This window comes from Camellia sinensis, chromosome 9 (assembly GCF_055761805.1).
Source record: "Camellia sinensis isolate YWXY chromosome 9, ASM5576180v1, whole genome shotgun sequence".
Lineage (NCBI taxonomy): Eukaryota > Viridiplantae > Streptophyta > Magnoliopsida > Ericales > Theaceae > Camellia > Camellia sinensis.
In genome coordinates this window covers 173002358-173024008 of record NC_138969.1, presented here as the reverse complement: position 1 = coordinate 173024008, position 21651 = coordinate 173002358, and the positions used below count along the sequence as shown (strand labels likewise).

The 21651-nt window shown below is 33.7% G+C and overlaps 1 protein-coding gene across 1 annotated transcript; it reads left to right on the top strand.

The window, feature by feature from the left end:
- Positions 1–9018: 9018 nt before the first annotated feature.
- LOC145799912 (uncharacterized) lies at positions 9019–14597 on the top strand. Its single transcript, XM_082889562.1, has 6 exons — positions 9019–9448; positions 9563–9621; positions 9895–10365; positions 10566–11582; positions 13928–14125; positions 14424–14597. The coding sequence occupies exons 1-6, from the start codon at positions 9019–9021 to the stop codon at positions 14595–14597; spliced, it is 2349 nt and encodes a 782-aa protein (XP_082745688.1).
- Positions 14598–21651: the final 7054 nt, after the last annotated feature.

Genomic DNA, 21651 nt, shown 5'->3' with positions numbered 1-21651 from the left:
CTATGGATAGCTCGGTCTTGGCATGTGAAGCCCAGGTAGGAGAAAAGCAAGGAAGAGCCGAACTAACAGTTAGATCGGTCACTCCAGTTAGTCTAGCATGGCAATGTTATTTCGGTTGTATGGTAGTCCGGCCATGGTAAAACCATCTCACTTGGTTTAAGCAGTGAGGGGGTGTTAAAGGATAAGCATTATCCTTCAGGAGTATGAATCCTAGGAGGACTCTGCATGGAGAAGTTAAAGTCCTATTTGGATTATGCCACATGAAACCTATAAAAGCTCACAAATATCACCTTTGGAGAGGTAACACACGACTTTGATACACAGAGCTTTTTGTCTTTGTCTATTTTTCTGACTTAGGCATCGGAGGGGTTTCCGGCACACACCCGCCGGCTAGCTCACGTTTGTGTTTTCAGGGAGTAAAGAGACGACGTTTGGAGGAACGCAGACTCGATCAACAGGATTATACGAGAAGGTTTAATTCTTTCCCGTACAATTCTGAAAAAATATAAAAGAGAAGGAAATTATATTTTTTGTTCTAAAAAATACTTCAAATTATAATTTTCGTTAGACAATTTATCCTCCAATCCCGATTGGCAGCTCGAGAGAGTGTGGCCCGAGTTTGGCTCGACAGTAAAACGATGCCGTTTGGTGTGTTTTTTTTTTTTTTCTTTCTTCTTCTTTTTCGCGTTTTTCTGAAGATGAAGAAGAAAGAAGAAAAAGAAGAAGATGAAGGAGCTGGCGCTGCTGGGTTTCATCATCAACAAAAAAAAAAAAAAATGTTCAGATTACAAATTTTTTCTTGGCTCATGTGTTCATTGGATGCGCAAGTTCCTCTTTTATGCATTTTTGGTGTTAAGAAACAGGTTATATGAAACAGGTTAAATCTGCCCAAAAATTCTTTCCTTTATTCTCAGATTTTTTTTTTGTTCATCAACATCATCAGATCTGGCTCGATTTTTTTTTTGTTCCCTTCATCCTCAGATTCAAATCAGCAACAACAGCATCATCATCTTCAACATCACCATCATCTTTATCAACAAAAAAAAAAAAAAATACCTTTAATCCTCAAATCCAGAGCTGGGTCTGATGATGATGATGGGTCTGATGATCCGGAACTGAACCAAGGAGCTGGGTCTGGTGAAAAATTAAAAAGAAGAAGAAGGAGCTTGGGGTTCAGTCTTCCTTCTCCTCTTTTCCTCTTCCTCTTCTCTCTTCTCTCTTCTCTCTCTCTCCCTTCGTCTCTTCTCTCCCTCTGTATTTTAACACAGACAAAGAAAGAAAAGAAGAAGAAAAAAAAAAGCCAAAACGACGTCGTTTTGACTATTCGGGCCAATTTCGAGCCAATAAATTCGAGCTACTGGCCATTTCTCTTTATCCTCAAACTAACAAAAGAAAGAAATTACAATTTCATTGAAAATGCAAAAAGTTAATTATTATAATTAAAAGAGTATATATACATTTAAAATTTGTTTGATCTTATTAGCACGTGATTAGTCTCCCAACAATTCAATCTCACTTTTGCCAGGCAATAATAGCTGACTAGTGCTCATTGTTTTGATTACAACAGTGATTACGTCATAAACCATAAATCACAATAGGGTGTTATGAAAAAATAGTTAAAAGTCACTTTTTTAACTTTTTCGCTGTTTTATGTGAGAGGTGATGTAATCTAAAATGAGTTAAAGTTGACTTTTGACTTTTAACTTATGTTCCCAAAATGGGCCGATGTGACATTTGTCGTCTCAAAAATTTGTGCTTGTCACTCAGAAACTTCTGTAGATTTGTTGATTGATTTGATACGGGTGTGTCAGAATATGCAAATCTAATTTGAGGTAAATGATTGTGTATGATTCAAAGGAATTACTATTGGTTCGAATCTTACTCAAATGAATAGCACTTTTACTAAATTTGTTAGGTTCTAAAGATAGATTAAATTAAAATTGAACTTTTATTGATTGATAAATGAAATATAATTGACTAACTTAATTGAACTACGAAACCAAGTTAAGTTATAGTTATGAAACTATGATAAATAACACTATAAAATTAACCTAATTGAGCAACAAGACTCTTGGTCAAGTTGTTGGTCCGGGATCTTTAAATGTTGCACTTAGAGCCCTTTATATATTGTTGGGAAAGCCTCCATTTCTACTCAACTGCTAAAAACATGGTAGCCTCTCCTAGTGACATTTGTCCTTGATGCTAAGCTTGATTCCCCAAGAATAGGAACAACTTTGACCATCCACAAATAATACCTATATTCATCATTTTGACTTGGTTCATTGAGCTCTAAAAGGCCGCCACATGTCCTTTTATATTTGAATTTGAATTTATTTTGCTAGATTTGGAGAAAAAGGCTCATTTGTTGTTGTATAGAATCCTGCTCTTTTTGTTGTGCATTTTTATCCTCAAAGAATTCAGAAACCAACTTTGCCTTGCTTGGAAAACTAACTCCTTGATTGTATTGTGTATTGACCCTACATACCTTCACAAGTTGCCACATGTTTATATAAAAACCCCCCTTGTCTTGATGTTGAGAAAATATTAATGATACATAACTCTAATACTAGAGCTCTAAATGAAACTCTTGTGCGGTAAAAGAGAGAGAGTATAAAAAGATAGAGGAGTATGGGCCCCTTTTTTACATAGGCACTCTCTACATCATTAAAACTGTATTAAAGCTCTCAAATTAGAGCTCCCACTTTTGTAACCTTATTGTTGATATGTAAGATCTTTAAATCTTATGTAAGCCTTATCATTATGAATCACTTAACAACTAACTAAAAGATAACGTAACAAAATAGGAGATAAGCCTCAACAATCTCTCCAATCTTAGAAACAGTTAAGACCTATTCTATCAAATCTAAATTAATTAATTACTTAATCCAAGGACTTGGTTAATTTAATTAATTAAAATAAATTAATTTCATTAACCATTTTACTTGACATTGGTGGTAGGTCCCATAAAATCTTTGACTCTCCATCTTCCATCACCACATGGCATGAATAAATTGGGGAAATTACCACGTGGCAAATTTGCCAAAAAAGGTACAAACAGACATATAAGAATTCCAAACCTAATAATTATTTGGAAAAATTACATATCAATGGATTAAGAAAATTTTTTTACAAAAGAGAAATTTTTTTTTTATGATTTTAGTTATTAATATTTATCACATTTTTTTTTTATAAATATTTAATCTAATCCCCGCTTATGTTTAATTCCCCCTAATTACTTCATTGTATTTTAGATCTATTATTTATATGGATTGAATTTATCTTATGTTTAAATTTAAATTTGAAAGAACTTGAAGAGCTTGTGTGACCTATCACAAGTTCATTTTTATGAAAAAATAAGATTACTTCAATAATCCTAATTATCTAATTCAAATATTTAAATATATAATTTTATTTATTAATATTTATTGTATTTGTTTATATAAATATTTAATCTAATCCCCACTTATGTTTAATTCCCCCTAATTACTTCATTGTGTTTTAGATCTATTATTTATATGCATTGAATTTATCTTATGTTTAAATTTAAATTTGAAAGAACTTGAACAGCTTGTGTGACCTATCACAAGCTCAATTTTATGAAAAAAAAAAAATAGAATAAAGATTGGGACCCCTTTTCCCCTATCCCTTTTGACCCCATTTCTTTTTTAATTGGTCACTTTTTCTTTTTCTTTTTCTTTCTTTTCTCCTCCTCCAATCACCACCCGCCACGTGTGTGTGGGGTGGTGGGGGTTGAAGTTTGAGTGGGTCTAAATCACTGCTGAAAAAAATAATCCTAATTATCTAATTCAAATATTTACAACACTATGGCAACAAGTGACAGGCCAATGACATAATTCTCAAGAAAGCTAGTAGTTAGAGCTTGTTTGGGTAGTTAACAAAATAGTTCAAAAGCTTAAAATGTCACCAAAAAAAATTAAAAATCAAAAAACAAAAAAATAAAATAAAATAAAGATTTTCTTTTCTCTTTACTTTTTACACGTTTTTTTTTTAAAAAAAAATCATCCCAAACATATTAAATTTTTTTATCTCATATTTTAGTTAAAAAATTAAAATTATTAAAATAGTAAGTTCCTAAATGAGACCTAATCAAGCTAACTATAGAACTATTATTTGGTAATTTGTCTACACAAAATGAATATATAATTTATTTTGGAAATCTTTTTTTTTTCAAATTTGATAAATTATCTGTTAGCGATGATTATCGAATCATTTTGATATATATATGTATATATATATATTTTGTGAATAAGGAGTTACAAAAAAATAGATAAGACGCAAAAAAATATATATATATGATTATCGAATCATTTTGATATATATATGTATATATATAAGACGCAACTGGAAAAGTCAATACAAAAATAGATCATAACTGCAATATTTTTACACAAAACTATGTATTGTAGGGGAAGGAAGTTTCCAACAAGTCTTATTTGGGTCCCTTTTTTTTGTTTTTTTTTTTCTGTTTTGGTGAATAAGTCATAAATTAAAAAGACAAGAGGTTACACTAATACAAGGGGCATGCCCCAAGCCCTAACATAAGCTATACAAAAACTGCCAACACAGCAAAAACGAAGCAATACTGCGCACCTATTTAGTACTGCCAACATAGCAAAAATCTGCCACCACTAAAAGATTAAACTATGTATTCACCTGTTCATATTCACCATAGCAATCAACACAAAATGTCTATCAGTTCAAATTAAAAGATTTTAATACGTTCAGGAATCTCATACAGAGTGTATGTTGAACATGAACATATTTTACGTTCTCAACCACCCAAAACAAAGATAAACACCGTACAAGAGCAATCACAGCCAGCAAGGGTAGGCCAAAAGAGGTCTTATCTGGACAAAAACTAGCACTAGACAAATATATACAAATTAGAGTAAACTTTCTTCACACTTTAGGTGCTCCCAGCAACCATCTATGCTTGCAGCTTCCTTCCAGCAAGGTGCATCCAGCTGCCTTTGATTCTAGCAGCCCCAACGCCCAACTTTCTTCCACTTTATGTTAATAAAACCTGTCTAATATAGGATATTACCTAAGAACACCTCAAGTAGACAAGGTTGTATTACCATAAGCATTTTTTCCAATTCACAATCACCAACACAAATAACATATATGCTCACATCACTCAACCCTCTATTTAGAAGCTCATAGCACTTGACAGGAAAAAACAAGCACACAATATATAAGCTCTTATCACTCAACCCACACAACATGGTTTCAACATATATCTTCATTGCCTCCTATACTTGGAAAATAGATAAAGTATGGCTATATATGTAGTATATTAGAATTAAACTATATGGGCAATGACAGGTTTTGTATTATAGATGCGCCCACAGCCCTTAACCCACATTGGTTATAATTTATCTTTATTCCAACAATGTAATAACCCTCACCACTGATTACCGTTAAACATTGATTACTGATAATTGAACTGATTTTAAGTACTGAACTGACTGACTGAAATTGAAATTGAATTGACTGAGTATATGTTAGTTAATTGCATTCTATCTGTTTGATTGTCTGATTATCTGTTCATGTTTATATGTTTAAACTGCTAATTGAAGGCCTTATCGGCGGCCGAATCTGAAACCGATTAGTGTTCCATGATCCTTAGGATTAATGTGATTTTATAGTATAATTATCTGAAAATTGATTAGGTATGATTCAAATAGATTAAATATTGATTAATCGCATAGTTTGGTTTAATTACCGTTCCGCCACTTAGTGGACCACTATCTCTTGAACCTTGTATACACTCCACGTATTGATCAAACAAACATTTTCTTCTCCTCTTCTTGCCTCAACCGACCCAAGTTAGAGAGTGAGAGAGAGTTGAGTTGTGCTTGAGAGATTTGCTTGATCTTGCTTGGAATTGAAGTGTTGATTGCTACTTTGAGCTCCTAGACCTTGTACACAAGACTAAGGTAGGACATTCATCTTCTTGTTGTTGTCTTAGAATCCATTCTTGCACAATTCATGCTTTAATTGTAGAGTTAAGCCATGTTTTGGTGCATACATGTTGAATTGAAGCTCATTTCATGCATGCATGTTTGAATTAATGAGTTTTGAGGTTGTAGTCCATGTTTCCTCACATGCATGTCCATCTTTTGGTCATACTCCATGAATTCATCATGTTCTTGAAGAAATGAGTCCATTTGAACAAGCTTTGAAGGTTGAATTTGGTTTGAATCCATGCACGTTTGCATGTTCATATTGTTCTTGAAAAATGGATTGAAATTGAGTTTGAATTAAACACCCTTGGGCTTTGATTTCTCAAATTGAGCTTTAAAACATGTTATTCTATGTGTTTATAAATGTTTTCTAGAAAATGAGGCCAAGAGGATCGGTTTTGATGCATTTAGTTTGAGTCTGAGCTTGGAGGTGCAATCTGGAATTCCCAGATTCTGCACTTCCGCTCGAGCGGGGAACTTGGCGCTCGAGCGGAGAATTCGAGCATCCAGCATCTCTCTGCACTGTTTTACAGTCCGCTCGAGCGAAGGATTGGGAGCTCGAGCGGAGTCATGTCTCAAGCTCGAGCGGGCGTCGAGCGGAGATTTCACCCATCCAGTACTTTTACAGTACGCTCGAGCGGGAAAGTTTACGCTCGAGCGTGTACCTTTGTTGCATCACCGCTCGAGCGGGGAAACATGCGCTCGAGCGGGACTCTGTTTTTCTGAAACTGTTTTCTGGTAGCATCTTTGCATCCTCATCCCATCCTAGGCATTCTTAGGCCTAGTTTAAGACATCTTAGTGAGGATATAGATGCAGAACACGCCGAGGCATATTAGGGATTAAGTTATGTTATTTCCCAACTGTGTAGCTTAGTGTGTTCAACCTGTGAACTGTGTAGGGTTGGCGACTGGAGAGACACGCTCTAGCATACTGTAGCCCGAACTCTGTGAGTAACAATTGTGTAAAGATATGTTCAACTGATTATCTTTTGAATACTGAACTGAACTGTTACTGAACTGGTATTATTTACTGAATGAATGTATGTCCTTTATTTCTGAACTGTACTGTGGCATCCTTAGTACCTACGGTTTACTGTTACTGTTACTGTTACAGAGATCTCTGTCGGCTCCCTCGTGGAACCACTACTGTTTACTGACTGATGGCCATCATTACTGTTCGGTCTTTTAAGACCTACTGTTACTGTTATACTAATGGATGTACCACATATGACTATTTACTGTACTGAACAACTGAATGACTGATTGAAATGAACTGTTTTCATACTGTAAGGACATTCATTCTTAACCTCTTTACATATTGTGTTATTCACTGGGCTTTAGCTCACTGTTTATATATATATATGTAGGTGCTCAGCCACCAGACCGCAGCTAGGAGCGTCAGGGTTAGACTCCAGTTTTGTCAAGCCAGCCTTCGTGCCTCACTGCGAGGTTCCGAGCCTATCTGCTAAGGCTTAGGGGTGTTTTAAGAATTCCCCCTTCTGTACTGTTTCACTGTTTTGTGTAGACGGACTGTTCACTGTACCGCTATCTAGGGTAGAGTCCCTAGTTTGAATGAATGTAAATATTGTGCATACTGTTCTGTACTGTTTATGTATGAATGCATGAAAAATCTTTTTGGCATACAGACTGTCACAGCTCATTGGACATTGTTTAATTACTGTATTGGCTTCCGCCAGGCCCTGTACTCTGTTTTACTGTATTACTGTTCTGCAGGCCTTCGGTAATCTCAGATTACTGGCCGGTTACGGTGCTAAACCCATAGGGCCGGGTTTGGGTCGTGACAAACAAGCACTGAGCTACACAAGAAACAAATCATTAGAAAACACATACTCTTGCTTACTTTCACTCAACCCACATTTACTGAACTCCCATTATCCCTCATTCTTCTAGTGCCTCCTTCTATGCCTGTATAGCCTTCTAAGATAGACTAAGGGAGACTCCAAGTGTTCAACCACCATCTGTCACTAAGGCAGCTTTTCATGTTAATAAAAGATAGTATACAGAATCTAATCATGTCCACAATCAATTTAATAACTACCTTTTCTGGAATTAAGACTTGGTTAAAAAAGTTATTATTTCGAGCTAACCACAAGTGATAAATAGTACAAGTAAACACAAGTCTAGAGATAATGGCCTTCAAGGACTTACCCTTGATCTGTTGAGACAAGAAAGTTACTAGATCAGGCCAAGGCAAATTGGGCCAAGAAACAGCAATCTTACACTGCAGGCCAATCCACACTCTTTCAAAGAATGGGCATTGGAAGTGTTAATGTATAAAGAGCATGGGAAAAGTAGTGAAGCCCAAAGAAGCAGTGGAGGCCAGAGGACGTACGTGGACCTAGATATGGGCCTTATTACTGATATAAGTATCACGTCTAACGACCAACCTAGGGGCTCACCAGATTTATCTCTACAACTCTCTCCAGTAACGAATATGGACCTAGCCAAACCCATGAAGGAGTGCAGATAGGGTGTAGGGCCAGTTGCTCAACATAGGCCAGATGAAGTATCCCATCAGGCCAATCAACCCACTAACCATCAAGAGGCACCGAATATTAACCCAGGTAAAGCTTGTAATCAAGGAAACCCTAACATTTCAACTGTTTCTAAGCCTCCCTTTGTCTCCAAGAGTTTAACTGTAACGTTAGGCAGTAAAATCTCACCAAATCGATCGAAAGCCAGCGGAGGTAAACAACCTGAGGCTAGCGAAACACAGGTGAAAAGAGCTAATAGAGGAAATCGCATAGAACATTTTAATGACCGAGCATCGAGTGGATCAATTCAGGACTCTACTATTTTTAGAACTCGAGAAAGAAGTATATCACCACGTCGGAATAGATTGGTGGCTAGAAGAAGTGAAGCTTCTGATTCAACCTTGGTGGGAGATAGACTCGCACAATGTGAGACACATGGTACTTGTGAAGCCAGCGAAAGAAATGGAGACAAATCAGAACCAAGCTTACTGGGACTCTCTAAGTCAGCGGACAGGCCAACCCTTCAAATTTCGTCAATGGATCTGCTGATATGGAACTGTAGGGGCGCTGGTAACAATCGATTTAGGCAGAATTTGTGCGAATTGGTACAAATGCACAAACCTGACATGCTTATCCTAATGGAGACCAAAGTGGAATTAAACACTATAGGTATGTTCTTCAATAACTTGGGATATACTACCTTAACTCATGTTGATTCAATTGGGAGGAGTGGAGGAATTTGGTTATTGTGGAATCCTAGCCATGCTAATGTTCGTGTCACCGAAGCTAAGTCCCAGATGATCACGGCTACAATCTCACGCCAAGAGTACCCAGACTGGGTACTATCCGCCATCTATGCAAGCCCAAATCACAGACTGAGAGATGAACTCCAGAATGGGTTGGAAACAATTGCGCAAAATACCCAAGAACCATGGCTGGTTACAGGGGATTTTAATGATTATTCAAGTTCTGAGGAAAAAAGGAGTTATTCGTTTCAACAGAGCCAAAGTTCAAGCCAAAGCCACAGATGAAGTCAGAAGTTCATTGATAGAGTTAACAAATGCTCTCTTATGGATTTAGGTTGTGTTGGTCCAAGGCTCACTTGGACAAATAACAGAAAATGGTGGGCTAACACTTTGGTCAGACTGGATCGGGCCCTGTGCAATATAGAATGGAGAACTTTATTTCCAGAAGGATATGTTTGAAACCTACCTCGTACTTATTCGAACCATTCTCCCCTAATCGTTCATACTCAAGGTACACATCCTTCTAGCACCTCTTGTCCCTCCTTTAAATTCCAAGCTGCTTGGATATCCCATGAGGGATTCCGGGAAGTTGTTGATAATAGTTGGTCAAAGCATAACCAGATCAACTTCTTAGGAAATTTGGATTGCTTGACATCTGTGGTTCAGGTTTGGAACAAAAATGTTTTTGGCAACATTTTCAAATGCAAATGTTGGCTACTGGGTAGGATCAATGGAATCCAAATTTCACAAGCTAAGTATGTTTCTCATAATCTGCATCAACTGGAAATTGAACTTATTGCTGAGTTTAATAAAATCTTGTATCAAGAAGAATTGCTTTGGTTCCAAAAATCTCAGGCTAATTGGATTACCCAGGGAGAGCGAAATACCAAGTTTTTCTACATGTCTACCATTATTAAGATAAGGAAGGCTAAAATTAAAGTTTTGAAAACGGATGAGGGGATTTGGGTTGACAATCCCACTGTTTTAAAAACTCTGGTCAATTCTCATCTTCAAAATTTGTTTGCTTTTAACCACACTATTTGTCTTGATCACTGGAACAACTTGACCAATTGCTTAAGTCCTGATGATCAAGTTGAGATGAGTAGGGATGTCTCTGATGATGAGATATGGAGTGCAGTTAGAAACATCAAAGCCTTTAAGGCCCGGGTCCGAATGGGTACCAAGCCATATTTTACCATACCTTTTGGGATATAGTGGGAAGGTCTGTGATCAACTTTGTCAAACACTGCTTTGCCACATGTTCCATTCCTCCCGAGGTAAATAGAACTTTTATAGCTCTTATCCCTAAAATTGCCAATCTGGAAAATGTGAAACAGTTCAGGCCTATCAGTTTGTGCAATGTGACCTACAAAATTGTATCTAAAATCATTGTCAACCGCATTAGACCTCTTCTGAACACTATCATTAGCCCAACCCAAAGTAGCTTTATTCCAGGTAGATCCACTCATGACAACATCATTATTACTCAGGAAGCTCTACACACTTTGAGAAAGAAAAAAGGGAATGTGGGTTACATGATTTTTAAGGTTGACCTCGAAAAGGCTTATGATAATATATCTTGGAATTTTCTTGAACAAACTCTGAATGAGTTTCAATTAGATGGGAAACTGGTGGAGTTAATTATGAGTTGTGTTTCTAGTGTGTCTACTACTATCATTTGGAATGGCCAACCTTTTGAAGAGTTCCAACCTGCTAAGGGTTTACGGCAAGCAGATCCTCTATCCCCTTACCTTTTTGTGTTATTCATGGAAAGGCTCTCTTCTATGATTAGTCAAAAAGTGCATGAAAATGAGTGGATGGGACTTAGCTTGGCTAAGAATGGTTCTATTATTTCTCACTTATTCTTTGTTTACGATTTGATTTTATTTGCTAAAGCAAATGAAAAAAATTGTACCACCATCTTGAAAGTGCTGGATGAGTTTAGTACCATCTCTGGGCTAAGGGTTAATCTACAAAAATCTCACATGTATGTGTCTTCTAACATAGAACGACACAGAGCTCGTAACTTGAGTAACAAATGTGGTATTTCTTTAACGCAAAATATGGGGAAATATCTTGGGATACCTTTGCTTCATACTAGAGTGAGCAAAAATAACTATAATTATATCTTGGAAAAACTCAAAAATAAACTTGCTGGATGGAAAACTAGAATGTTGTCCTTGGCAAGGAGGGCAACTGTAATTCAACCAGTTACTAGTGCTATGCCAGCTTATGCCATGCACACAACGGAGATCCCACGAAAAGTTTTTGATGAGATTAATAAAATTAACCGAAACTTTCTTTGGGGTGATACCTCCAAAAAGAGAAAAGTGTACCTTGTGAATTGGAATCAGGTTTGCAAGCTGAAAAAAATGGTGGACTTGAGATTCAAAAGGCTAGAGATCAAAATCTTGCCCTTTTGTCCAAGTTGGGATGGAAAATGATAAAAGAGGAAAATTGTTTATGGGTGGAGGTGCCTAAACAAAAATATTTGAGGCAGCAACCTTTTTTATTTATAAGGAAAGGCAAGATTATTTCACATACTTGGAAAGGTATGTTAAATACTAGAGAGCTCCTTGTTAAAGGGGTGAGATGGACCCTTGGCAGAGGGTCCAAAGTGAGGGTTTGGCAAGATTGGTGGTGTGGTGATGGGGTTTTTGAAACAAACTTGAATATACCCACCAACCATTTTTCGAACTCTGAAACTTGCACTGTGGCTTCCCTTCTTGATGAATATGGTGAATGGGATTTAAATATTATGCACAACTTGTTACCCTTGCCTTTGGTAGGGGAAATTTTGAAAATGCAACAGCCTCGAACTAGAAGTGTAGAGGACACTCATAGATGGGTTAAATCCCCTGATGGAGAGTTCTCTACATCCATTGCCTATTGTACGGGAAAGAAATGTACCTTCTCATATAATCCTGTTGACTAAGTCCGTGCTCCTCCGTACGACGTCACTTTGTCACCTGAAAACACAAACGTGAGCTAGCCGGCGGGTGTGTGCCGGAAACCCCTCCGATGCCTAAGTCAGCAAACTTGACAAATAGACAAAGCTCTGTGTATTCAGAAAGCAAAATTGTGTGTTACCTCCTCCAAGGTGATGTTTGTGAGCTTTTATAGGTTTCATGTGGCACAATCCTAGTAGGACTTTTACTCCTCCATGTAGAGTCCTCCTAGGATTCATACTCTTGTAGGATAATGCTTATCCTTTAATTCCCCCCCTCCTACTGCTTAAACTAAGTGAGATGGTTTTTACTATGGCCGAACTACCATACGACCGGAATAACACTACCATACTATACAGGCAGGTATGGCTGATTTGACTACTAGTTCGGCTCTTCCCTTCCTTGCTTCTATCCCGACTGCGAATGCTAAGACCGAGCTATCCATAGAAGTGTCAAGCCGAACTAACTCAAACTTCCCTGAAGTTGTCTTACTCTGGTTAGAGGAGATGACCGGGCTAATCTGTAATATGCCGCAATCGAGCTACCCCCAAGCCAAATCTGACAACCGAACTAACCGTAGTACTCCTTTTGACCGTTGTATCCACTGTCTTTCGTATTCGGACCTATCTCGGCTCAACACCCAACTCGACCCAATTTATATACATAAATTACCCTCTCAATTGCCCCTTAATTCCATCTGCCTAGCATGATAGGGATTATCTGTTCATCAGCCGAGCTATAGTCCCCAAACCTTCCAGCCGAGCTACAACCATTTAGCTTATCCTGCCGAGCTAAACTTAAACCGAGCCGCTCTCATCCGGTCACAATGTCTTTTCAATCACCAAAAACTGAATCGCTTTCGATTCCGTATACACGTGGCACGTTCCCATTCGCGGAAGGCAGCTGTCAACGCCGTCTTCGTATTTCGCAATTTTTGAACAGTTCCCGCCCTTTCTCTCTCTTTCCACAAAGCAATCATTCTGTCTTTGAATCATTCACCTACACTATTCACCTTCTTCTCTCTCCGTGCCTCTGCTTCTCCAACCTCTGAGTTCCCTGAGTTCGTGTTCTTCGTTGGTGCTGTTGCTCCCATCTCCAGCTTCATCTTCTTCTTCTGGTAAGCTTCAAAAAATCTGTTTTGTTTTTTCTACTTTCTGCTTTCGTTTAATCCATTGTAGTTTGTTTTGTGTGCTTTTTGCAAACACTTTTTCTATCTTGCTTTGCTCTGTACTTTTATTAGAAAAAACTTTAACAGTAGAACGCATGAGTATATGATATATCCTGTAGAAGACTAGTCTTTGATCCAAAATCATGATGTAACCGAACTAGGATACTATTTATCCTATATATGTAGATCAATTCAGACAATAACCGAACTAGAACTCGTAGAAATAACAGTAGTTTCAAAAAATAACCAACTCCTGATTCACTTTAGCCGAGATAAATTCAAAGTGAGGGTTTGGCAAGATTGGTGGTGTGGTGATGGGGTTTTTGAAACAAACTTGAATATACCCACCAACCATTTTTCGAACTCTGAAACTTGCACTGTGGCTTCCCTTCTTGATGAATATGGTGAATGGGATTTAAATATTATGCACAACTTGTTACCCTTGTCTTTGGTAGGGGAAATTTTGAAAATGCAACAGCCTCGAACTAGAAGTGTAGAGGACACTCATAGATGGGTTAAATCCCCTGATGGAGAGTTCTCTACATCCATTGCCTATGCTTTACTTGTTGATCATTGTAATCAGGAAGGTGATTGGGGTTGGATATGGAAACTTAAGGCCCCTCAAAAGCTTAAGAGCTTTGTGTGGCTTGTCCTACATGAGAAAGTTCTAACTAACCATTTGAGGAATTTGAGGAGTCTTGCAACATATTCAAAATGCCCTTGCTGTGAGGGTGTGGAGGACATTGATCACTTGTTAAGGCTTTATCCAAAAGCCATGCAGGTTTGGTGTCAAATATTCAGTAGGGACTGGTATTCTGAAATGCTACATTTACCTTGGAAAGAGTGGATTATTCGGCATGCGAAAAGGAATAATAAGCAACGTCCTTTGTTCTTCATCACAATCTAGATAATTTGGAAAAACCGAAACAACATGGTTTTAGAAAATAAATCCATAAATATTTATGAGTGTGTGAAAACCATATCTGACTACTCTAAAGAAATTTATCAAGCTTTCAACTTAGACATCACAACTCCTCTCAAATCTAAAAGTCTAAGTGTTTGGTCTTGTCTAAGTGCAGGTAGAATTAAGCTCAATACGGATGGTAGTACTCGGCGGAACGGAGGAGATGGTGGTTTTGGTGGTCTATTCCGGGATGAGAAAGGAATGTGGATTAACGGCTTTTATGGGAGACTTGAGATCAGCACCAGTCTTGAAGTGGAACTGTGGGCTGTCTACAAGGGACTCACAATAGTACTCCAGTGAGGTATGAACCAAGTAATAATAGAAACAGATGCGGAGCAAGTAGTGCAACTGTTGAGCGAAGACCTAGGCGAGAAATGTCCTTTTAGAGGCATTGTGGAGGATGCACGCATTATCATGAGAGGCTGCGATTGCTCCATTCAGCACATTCGGAGGGAAGCCAACATCTGTGTTGATGCATTGGCAAAGCTAGGAGAAAAGCAACCAACTAACCTTCTAATTGTTAACATCCCACCAATGGAAATCCGGCATCTTCTAGTTGTGGATATTGTATACCTCTTTGAGGAGGGAAATAGGATGTAGTTCCTGCTTTTGTTTCTTATATACCGATGTACCCCAAAAAAAAACAATCTTCTCTCTCTCTTTCTCTCTCTCTCTCTCTTTGAGCTTATTTTTTAGTATTTTTATAATTAGCAAATGAACTCGTGCGATGCACAAACTAACTAAATAATTAAAAATAATTTTAAAATTAAATAATAATATAAAATTTATTTAAAAAGTATAGAAAAATAATTTAGAATGAATCAAATTGTAACCGTTTTATTAAAATATATATTGCAGTTGTTATTAATTGTATATTTTAAGTTCATAATAAAAAATAGATATCATAATTTAATTGATAAATATGAAAACAATAGAATGAATTAAAAAAAATATATATTTATCATAAACTAAAAATAAATATCATTTTATAAATTTTTTAGTTTTAGTTTATTTTATGTTAAAATTTCTAAGGTTCTCATAAAACTTAAACATACCTTTTTAAAATAAAACAATATATATTGATAAAATTGATCAAAAGGCCAATCAATTTCCATAAAAATTAATTAATTAAAATTTTAAATTTTATTTTATTTTAAAATTTAAATAGTTTTCAATTGAAACATGCACACCACTACAATATTAAATGAGAGTATATGTTTACTTTATATAATTAAAACAACTCACTTCTTTTTCCTAATGTGGTATTATGTAAAATAAAAATTAACAATTGTTCGGGTTGGAAGTTTATTTCGAATTAAACAATGTCAGTCATTTAATCTTTAATTCTGTCAATCTTTAGTTTTTTTTTTTTAATCAAACAAATCTAACCAATATATTTTGATAAAACCGCTAAAATCATGGTTAAATCAGCGAATCAATCAAATCGAAAATAGTTCAGCCTAATCGGCTAGGTCAAAAGACCAACCAACTTATACAAAAATTAATTAATTAAAATTTTAAAATATTATTTTAATTTTAAAATTTAAACTGTCATGAGCTGAAATATACACAACACTATAATATTAAATAGGAGCATAAGGTTCATTTTATATAAGTAAAACAACTCAATTTTTCCTTCTTTTTTCCCGATGTGGGATTATAAAATAAAAATTAACAATTGTTGGGTTAGAAGTTTATTTCTAATCAAGCAATCAGTAGTTCAATCATTAATCAAGTCAATCTTTAGTTTATTTCAATCAAACAAATTTATTTGAATCAAACAAATCTAACCAATATATTTTGACAAAATCGCTAAAATCGTTGTTAAGCCAGCAAATCGGTCAAACCAAAAATAATTCAGCCTAATCGGCTAAATCAAAAGACCAACCAACTTATACAAAAATTAATTAATTAAAACTTTCAAATTTTATTTTAAAATTTAAATTGTTTTGAATTAATATATGTACAACACTACAATATTAAATAAGAGTATAAGATTTACTTTATATAAGTAAAACAACTCACTTTTTCCTTTTTCTCCTGATATGAGATTATAAAATAAATCATATTATAGACTAATAAGAGTTTTTATTTTAAAATTTAAATTATCTTAAACTGAATTATGCACAACACTATAATATTAAATGGGAGTATAAGATTTACTTTATATAAGTAAAACAATTCATTTTTTCCTTCTTCTCCCAATATGAGATTATAAAATAAATAATAAACTAATTAGAGTTTTATTTTTATATGGTTAAATGAAAGCTAATCAATGAAATTTTTTTTTAATTGTATAAAATTAAGAAAATCAATATGAGAAATCGCGTTTAAATTGGCGAATCAGTCAAATCGAAAACGGTTCAATCTAATCGATTAGGTCAAATGACCAACTAACTTATACAAAAATTAATTAATTAAAACTTTTAATTGTTATTTTAATTTTAAAATTTAAACTGTCTTGAATTGAATCATGCACAACATTACAATATTAAAGTTCACTTTATATAAGTGAAATAATTCACTTTTTTTTTTCTTTTTTACATGTGAGATTATAAAATAAAAGTTAACAATTATTTGGGGTAGGAAATTTATTTCTAATCAAACAATCTCAGTTGCTCAATCTTTAATCAGATTAATCTTTAATTTATTTGGAATCAAGCAAATCTAATCAATATATTTTGATAAAATCGCTAAAATCGCGGGTAAACTAACGAATCAGTCAAATAAAAAATGATTCAGCCTAATCGGCTTAGTCAAAAGACCAACCAACTTACACAAAAATTAATTAATTAAAACTTTTAAATTTTATTTTAAAATTTCAACTATATTGAATGATGCACAATATTATAATATTAAATGGGAGCATAAGATTCACTTTATATGAGTAAAACAATTCATTTTTTTCTTCTTCTCCTGATGTGAGATTATTAAATAAATTATAAACTAATTAAAATTTTATTTTTATATGATTAAATGGAAATTAGCCAATGAAATTTTTTTTAATTATTTAAAATTAAAAAAATCAAAAAAATTAATATGAGATATTAAAACTCTCACAAATTTCTCACTAAAAATTTTATTTTTCTTATATAATATATAGATATAATATGAAACTCCCCTTTTATGAAACCTTGGATTCGACCCCCGGGATAATAGCCAAAACCAGTGATGGAGGGGGGTCCTGGCCTTGCTACTTTGTGAGGATTATTAGGATATGTATATGATTTATGTGATGCATGTGCTACAACCCTTGTTTTTTAGTATTTTTATGATAACAAATATAAATATGAAGCCCCCTTTTTATTAAGCCCTTAGATTCGGCCTCTGGCATAATATCATCCAAACCAAGGGCGGAGGAAAAAGGGGGGCAGGGGGTACTACCCTTGCTACTTTGTTACGATTGTTAGGATGGGTGATGATTGCAGTCCTGCTCCCCAGCAGGGAGAAGACCCCAGCACCCCACCACTACATGGGGATTGTGACTTGCAGACCAGAAAAATAAATATATAAATAAAAAATAAAATAAAATTTGAACCAATCACAAAACAGTAGGGGTGTTGGGGTCCAACTCATTTTTCGTGATGATTGAGACCCCTTCCAATCATCACTCCCACCACCCCTACACACACGTGGCAGGTGGTGATTGTTGGAAGAAAAAAAAAAAAGTAAAAAAAGTGACCAATCAGGTCAAGAGTGGGTCAAGGGAGTGGAAAAAAAAGGAGTCCAAGTCATTATTGTTGTTAGGATATGTGTGATTTATATGATGCATATATTGCTTAATTGCATTTGGCCCCCCAAACTTCTTATTTTTTTACTTATGTATTATATTGTGTAGAATAGTTGGGAGTTTTTGTAATGTTAATATAAATTACTATAATTATGTTACGCAATGATGCATCACAAAAAATGTTTCTGTTACAGATTATTAATGTTATACATTGAATTATTATGATTATGTTATAAATATTAAAATATTATGTATTGTTATGGTGAAAAAAATTATTAACTATTGTGATTTTGTTATCAATCATTGTAGTATAGTTTTGAAAGGGCATACAATATGCATTTTTAAGAGTGTGTACCACAGTTTTGCTTGTTTTATTTCTTATATATATATATATATAATATCCAAGCTTTTTTATCTTTCATTCATTAGTATGTGACAATTTTAAAATTTTGTGTACATGGTGCCATCTATAATTCATTACCATTCATATACTAGATAAACTATGTGATATTACTTCTCCTTTATATTTTTCTAGTGGTAAATCACTGAAATTGAAGTTCATGAAATAAATTTTTGTAATTATTTTTTAGTTTGATTTTAATAGTGATTTGTTGATTATAGTCGTCTAAATTGAACTTAATTTGACCTTTTAGACTTTCAAACCCCAATATTGTAATCCTAGCTCTCCTCATCCCAATTATTGATTTCCCATTTCTCCCGAGAGGGTAACACAACAGTGACTGTTGTGCCTTAATTTAAAGTGTATTATAGACTTATTTTTATGATCCGAATCATTTATTTTGTAGAGTTTGTTGAATACTTCGTGCCTATCAAAAATCATATTAATCAGATATTAATAACTATATGATCGAGTTGCATATTTTTTATGTCATTTCTCAAAAGAAAAACTTATTGTTTATATTTTTGATTATCGATCATATAATTATTGATATCCGATTAATATGATTTTTGATAGACATGAAATACTGAACAAACCCTATAAAATGAATGATTCGAATTATAACAATAAATTTATAATATATCTCAAATTGAATCACACAGCAATGACCCTTAATCTTTTGTCTCCCTCGTACCCGAAGCAAAGGGCGATGGCATCAGGCACGAATGAAAGAGCTGCAACTTTTCGCTCTTCAAGTCCATATCCAAATAAAAATGCGTGGGACCATATCTCCTCTCTCTCTGTCTCTGAGTGTAAAAAAATGCTATAAATTTCATTTAAGTACTTCGAATTTATTCTGAGCTAGCATATATTATTTAATAAAAATATAATAATTATATTTGATTTTTTTATATTATGTAAAATAAAAATTAAGTGGAAGTTAGTTAATTAGAATTTTTTCAATTGTTTAAAATAAAAAAAAAATAAAAAAATTAGTATGATCATAACGCTTCTCACAAAAAGTCTCATTTTACTTATATAAATAGGAGTATAAGATTCACTTTTTCCTTGGGATTATAAAATAAAAGTTAAATGAAAACTAGGCAGTGAGAATTTTCTTAATTGTTTAAAAGTTAATAATTGTCTAGCTGGAAAGTTTATTTAGAATCAAGCAATCTTAGCCGTTTTATTTTTAATTAGGTCAATCTTTAATTTATTTTGAATTATATTTAACCAATATATTTTGATAAAACTGCTAAAATCGCAGTTAAATCAGAGAATCAGTCAAATTGAAAACGGTTTACCCTATCAACTAGGTCAAAGGACCAACCAACTTATACAAAAATTAATTAATTAAAACTTTTAAATTTTATTTTAATTTTAAAATTTAAACTATCTTACACTGAAACATATACAACACTACAATATCAAATGGGAGCATAAGGTTTATATAGTGAAACAACTCATTTTTTCCTCCGTTTCCTGATGTGGGATTGTAAAATAAAAGTTAATAGTTGTTTGGACGGAAAGTTCATTTTTAATTAAGCAATCTCAGTCATTCAATTTTTAATAAGGTTAATCTTAGTTTATTTTAATGTATTTATCTTTAATAAAAATATATGATCTAAAGTCATGTTCATATGATTTCAATATACTTATCTTTAATACAAATATATGATCTATTTATAAAATTACATATATTATTTATTTTAAAAAATTAAATATAATAAAATTATGTGACTATAAATGATAGTCACGCTCAAAGTAAATCGAATTTTAATTTGTTTAGAATGTTACTAATAAAAACTGAAAATAAATCAAATTTAATCAATTGACTTCTTCTCCTTCTCGATATGTGCCTTTTTACATTGTCATCCATGTGGTCATAATCATGGAATTAACTTACATCATTGCATTTAGAACAAAATATTGTTTTAAAAATATAATTAATTGTAGTCATGCAATCAAGATGGACCTAATTGGTGGAGATGGGTGACGACCTCCAAATTTTGAAACCCTTTTATTATAATAACAATAACATTAATTATTAAAAAAAGCCTTTAAATTATATAAATTGGTCTCCTATTAGATAGGCATATTTTCACCGTACAGTTTGATGAATCATCAACCTAAACTATGATAAAAGCTTCCAACCTAAATTATCTCAACCTAAACAATTCACTTTTTTCTTCTTTTGTCAATGTGGGATTATCAAATAAAAGTTAGCCAATTGAAATTTTATTAATTGCTTAAAATTAAGAAAATTAGTATGAGATATTAAAACTCTCAAAACTCCCTTTATAATATTCATTTTATATAGGTGAAATAAGTCACTTTTTCTTTCTGTTCCTTATATGGGATTGTAACATTTTATATAAGTGAAACAATTCACTTTTTCTTTCTTTTCTCGATGTAGAATTATAATTATTTTTAAGGTAAATATTATGAGAGTTTCAAAATCTCATACAAAATTATTTTTAAAATCAAAACTCTATGAGATTGTGAAATAAAAGTAAAATAGAAGCTGGGGATTTTCTTAATTGTTTAAAATTAAGAAAATCAAAAAAATAAGTATGAGATATTGATCATTGGGTTTCTCACTAAAAATCTCCTTTTGCTTATATAAATGGGAGCATAAGATTCACTTTATGTAAATGAAACAATTTTTTTTTTTTTTTTTTTAATGTGAGATTGTAAAATAAAAGGTAAATGGAAGTTAACCAACGGAAATTAGAGAGGCATAGTTTAAGTTGGTGAATTTATCATACTCGATCATTTCAAATTCATTCCAAAATCTTGTTCATGTGATTTCAATGTATTTAAAAGTTAACCAATAGAAATTTTCTTAATTATTTAAAATTAAGAAAATCAAGAAAATTAGTAAAAAACTCATTTTATATGAGTAAAACTCTCACAAGGCTACTCACTAAATGAGATGGGATTATAAGATTCTTTTTATATGAGTAAAACAACTCATTTTTTTTCGTTCTTTTCCCGATGTGGGATTATCAAATAAAAGTGATTATTTAAAATTAAGAAAATCAAGAAAATTAAAATGAGAATTTGGAGTTCCTAGAAGATTTCTCAGTAAAAAGTCTCTTTTCCTTATATATATAGATGAGAGTTGTGTGATTGAAATTGAATTTGTGTGGTATAAAAGTTATATATAAAATAAATCTTAATTACAAGATGACAATTTTAAATAATTTTTGA

What these genes read in the sequence shown, in the direction of transcription:
- LOC145799912 (XM_082889562.1), top strand. Translation starts at nt 9,019, where the DNA reads ATGGATCTGCTGATATGGAACTGTAGGGGCGCTGGTAACAATCGATTT. An exon ending in GGATTTTAATGATTATTCAA is followed by an intron (nt 9,449 to 9,562) that starts GTTCTGAGGAAA and finishes TTATGGATTTAG; the next exon opens with GTTGTGTTGGTCCAAGGCTC. An exon ending in AATGGTGGGCTAACACTTTG is followed by an intron (nt 9,622 to 9,894) that starts GTCAGACTGGAT and finishes TCTGTGGTTCAG; the next exon opens with GTTTGGAACAAAAATGTTTT.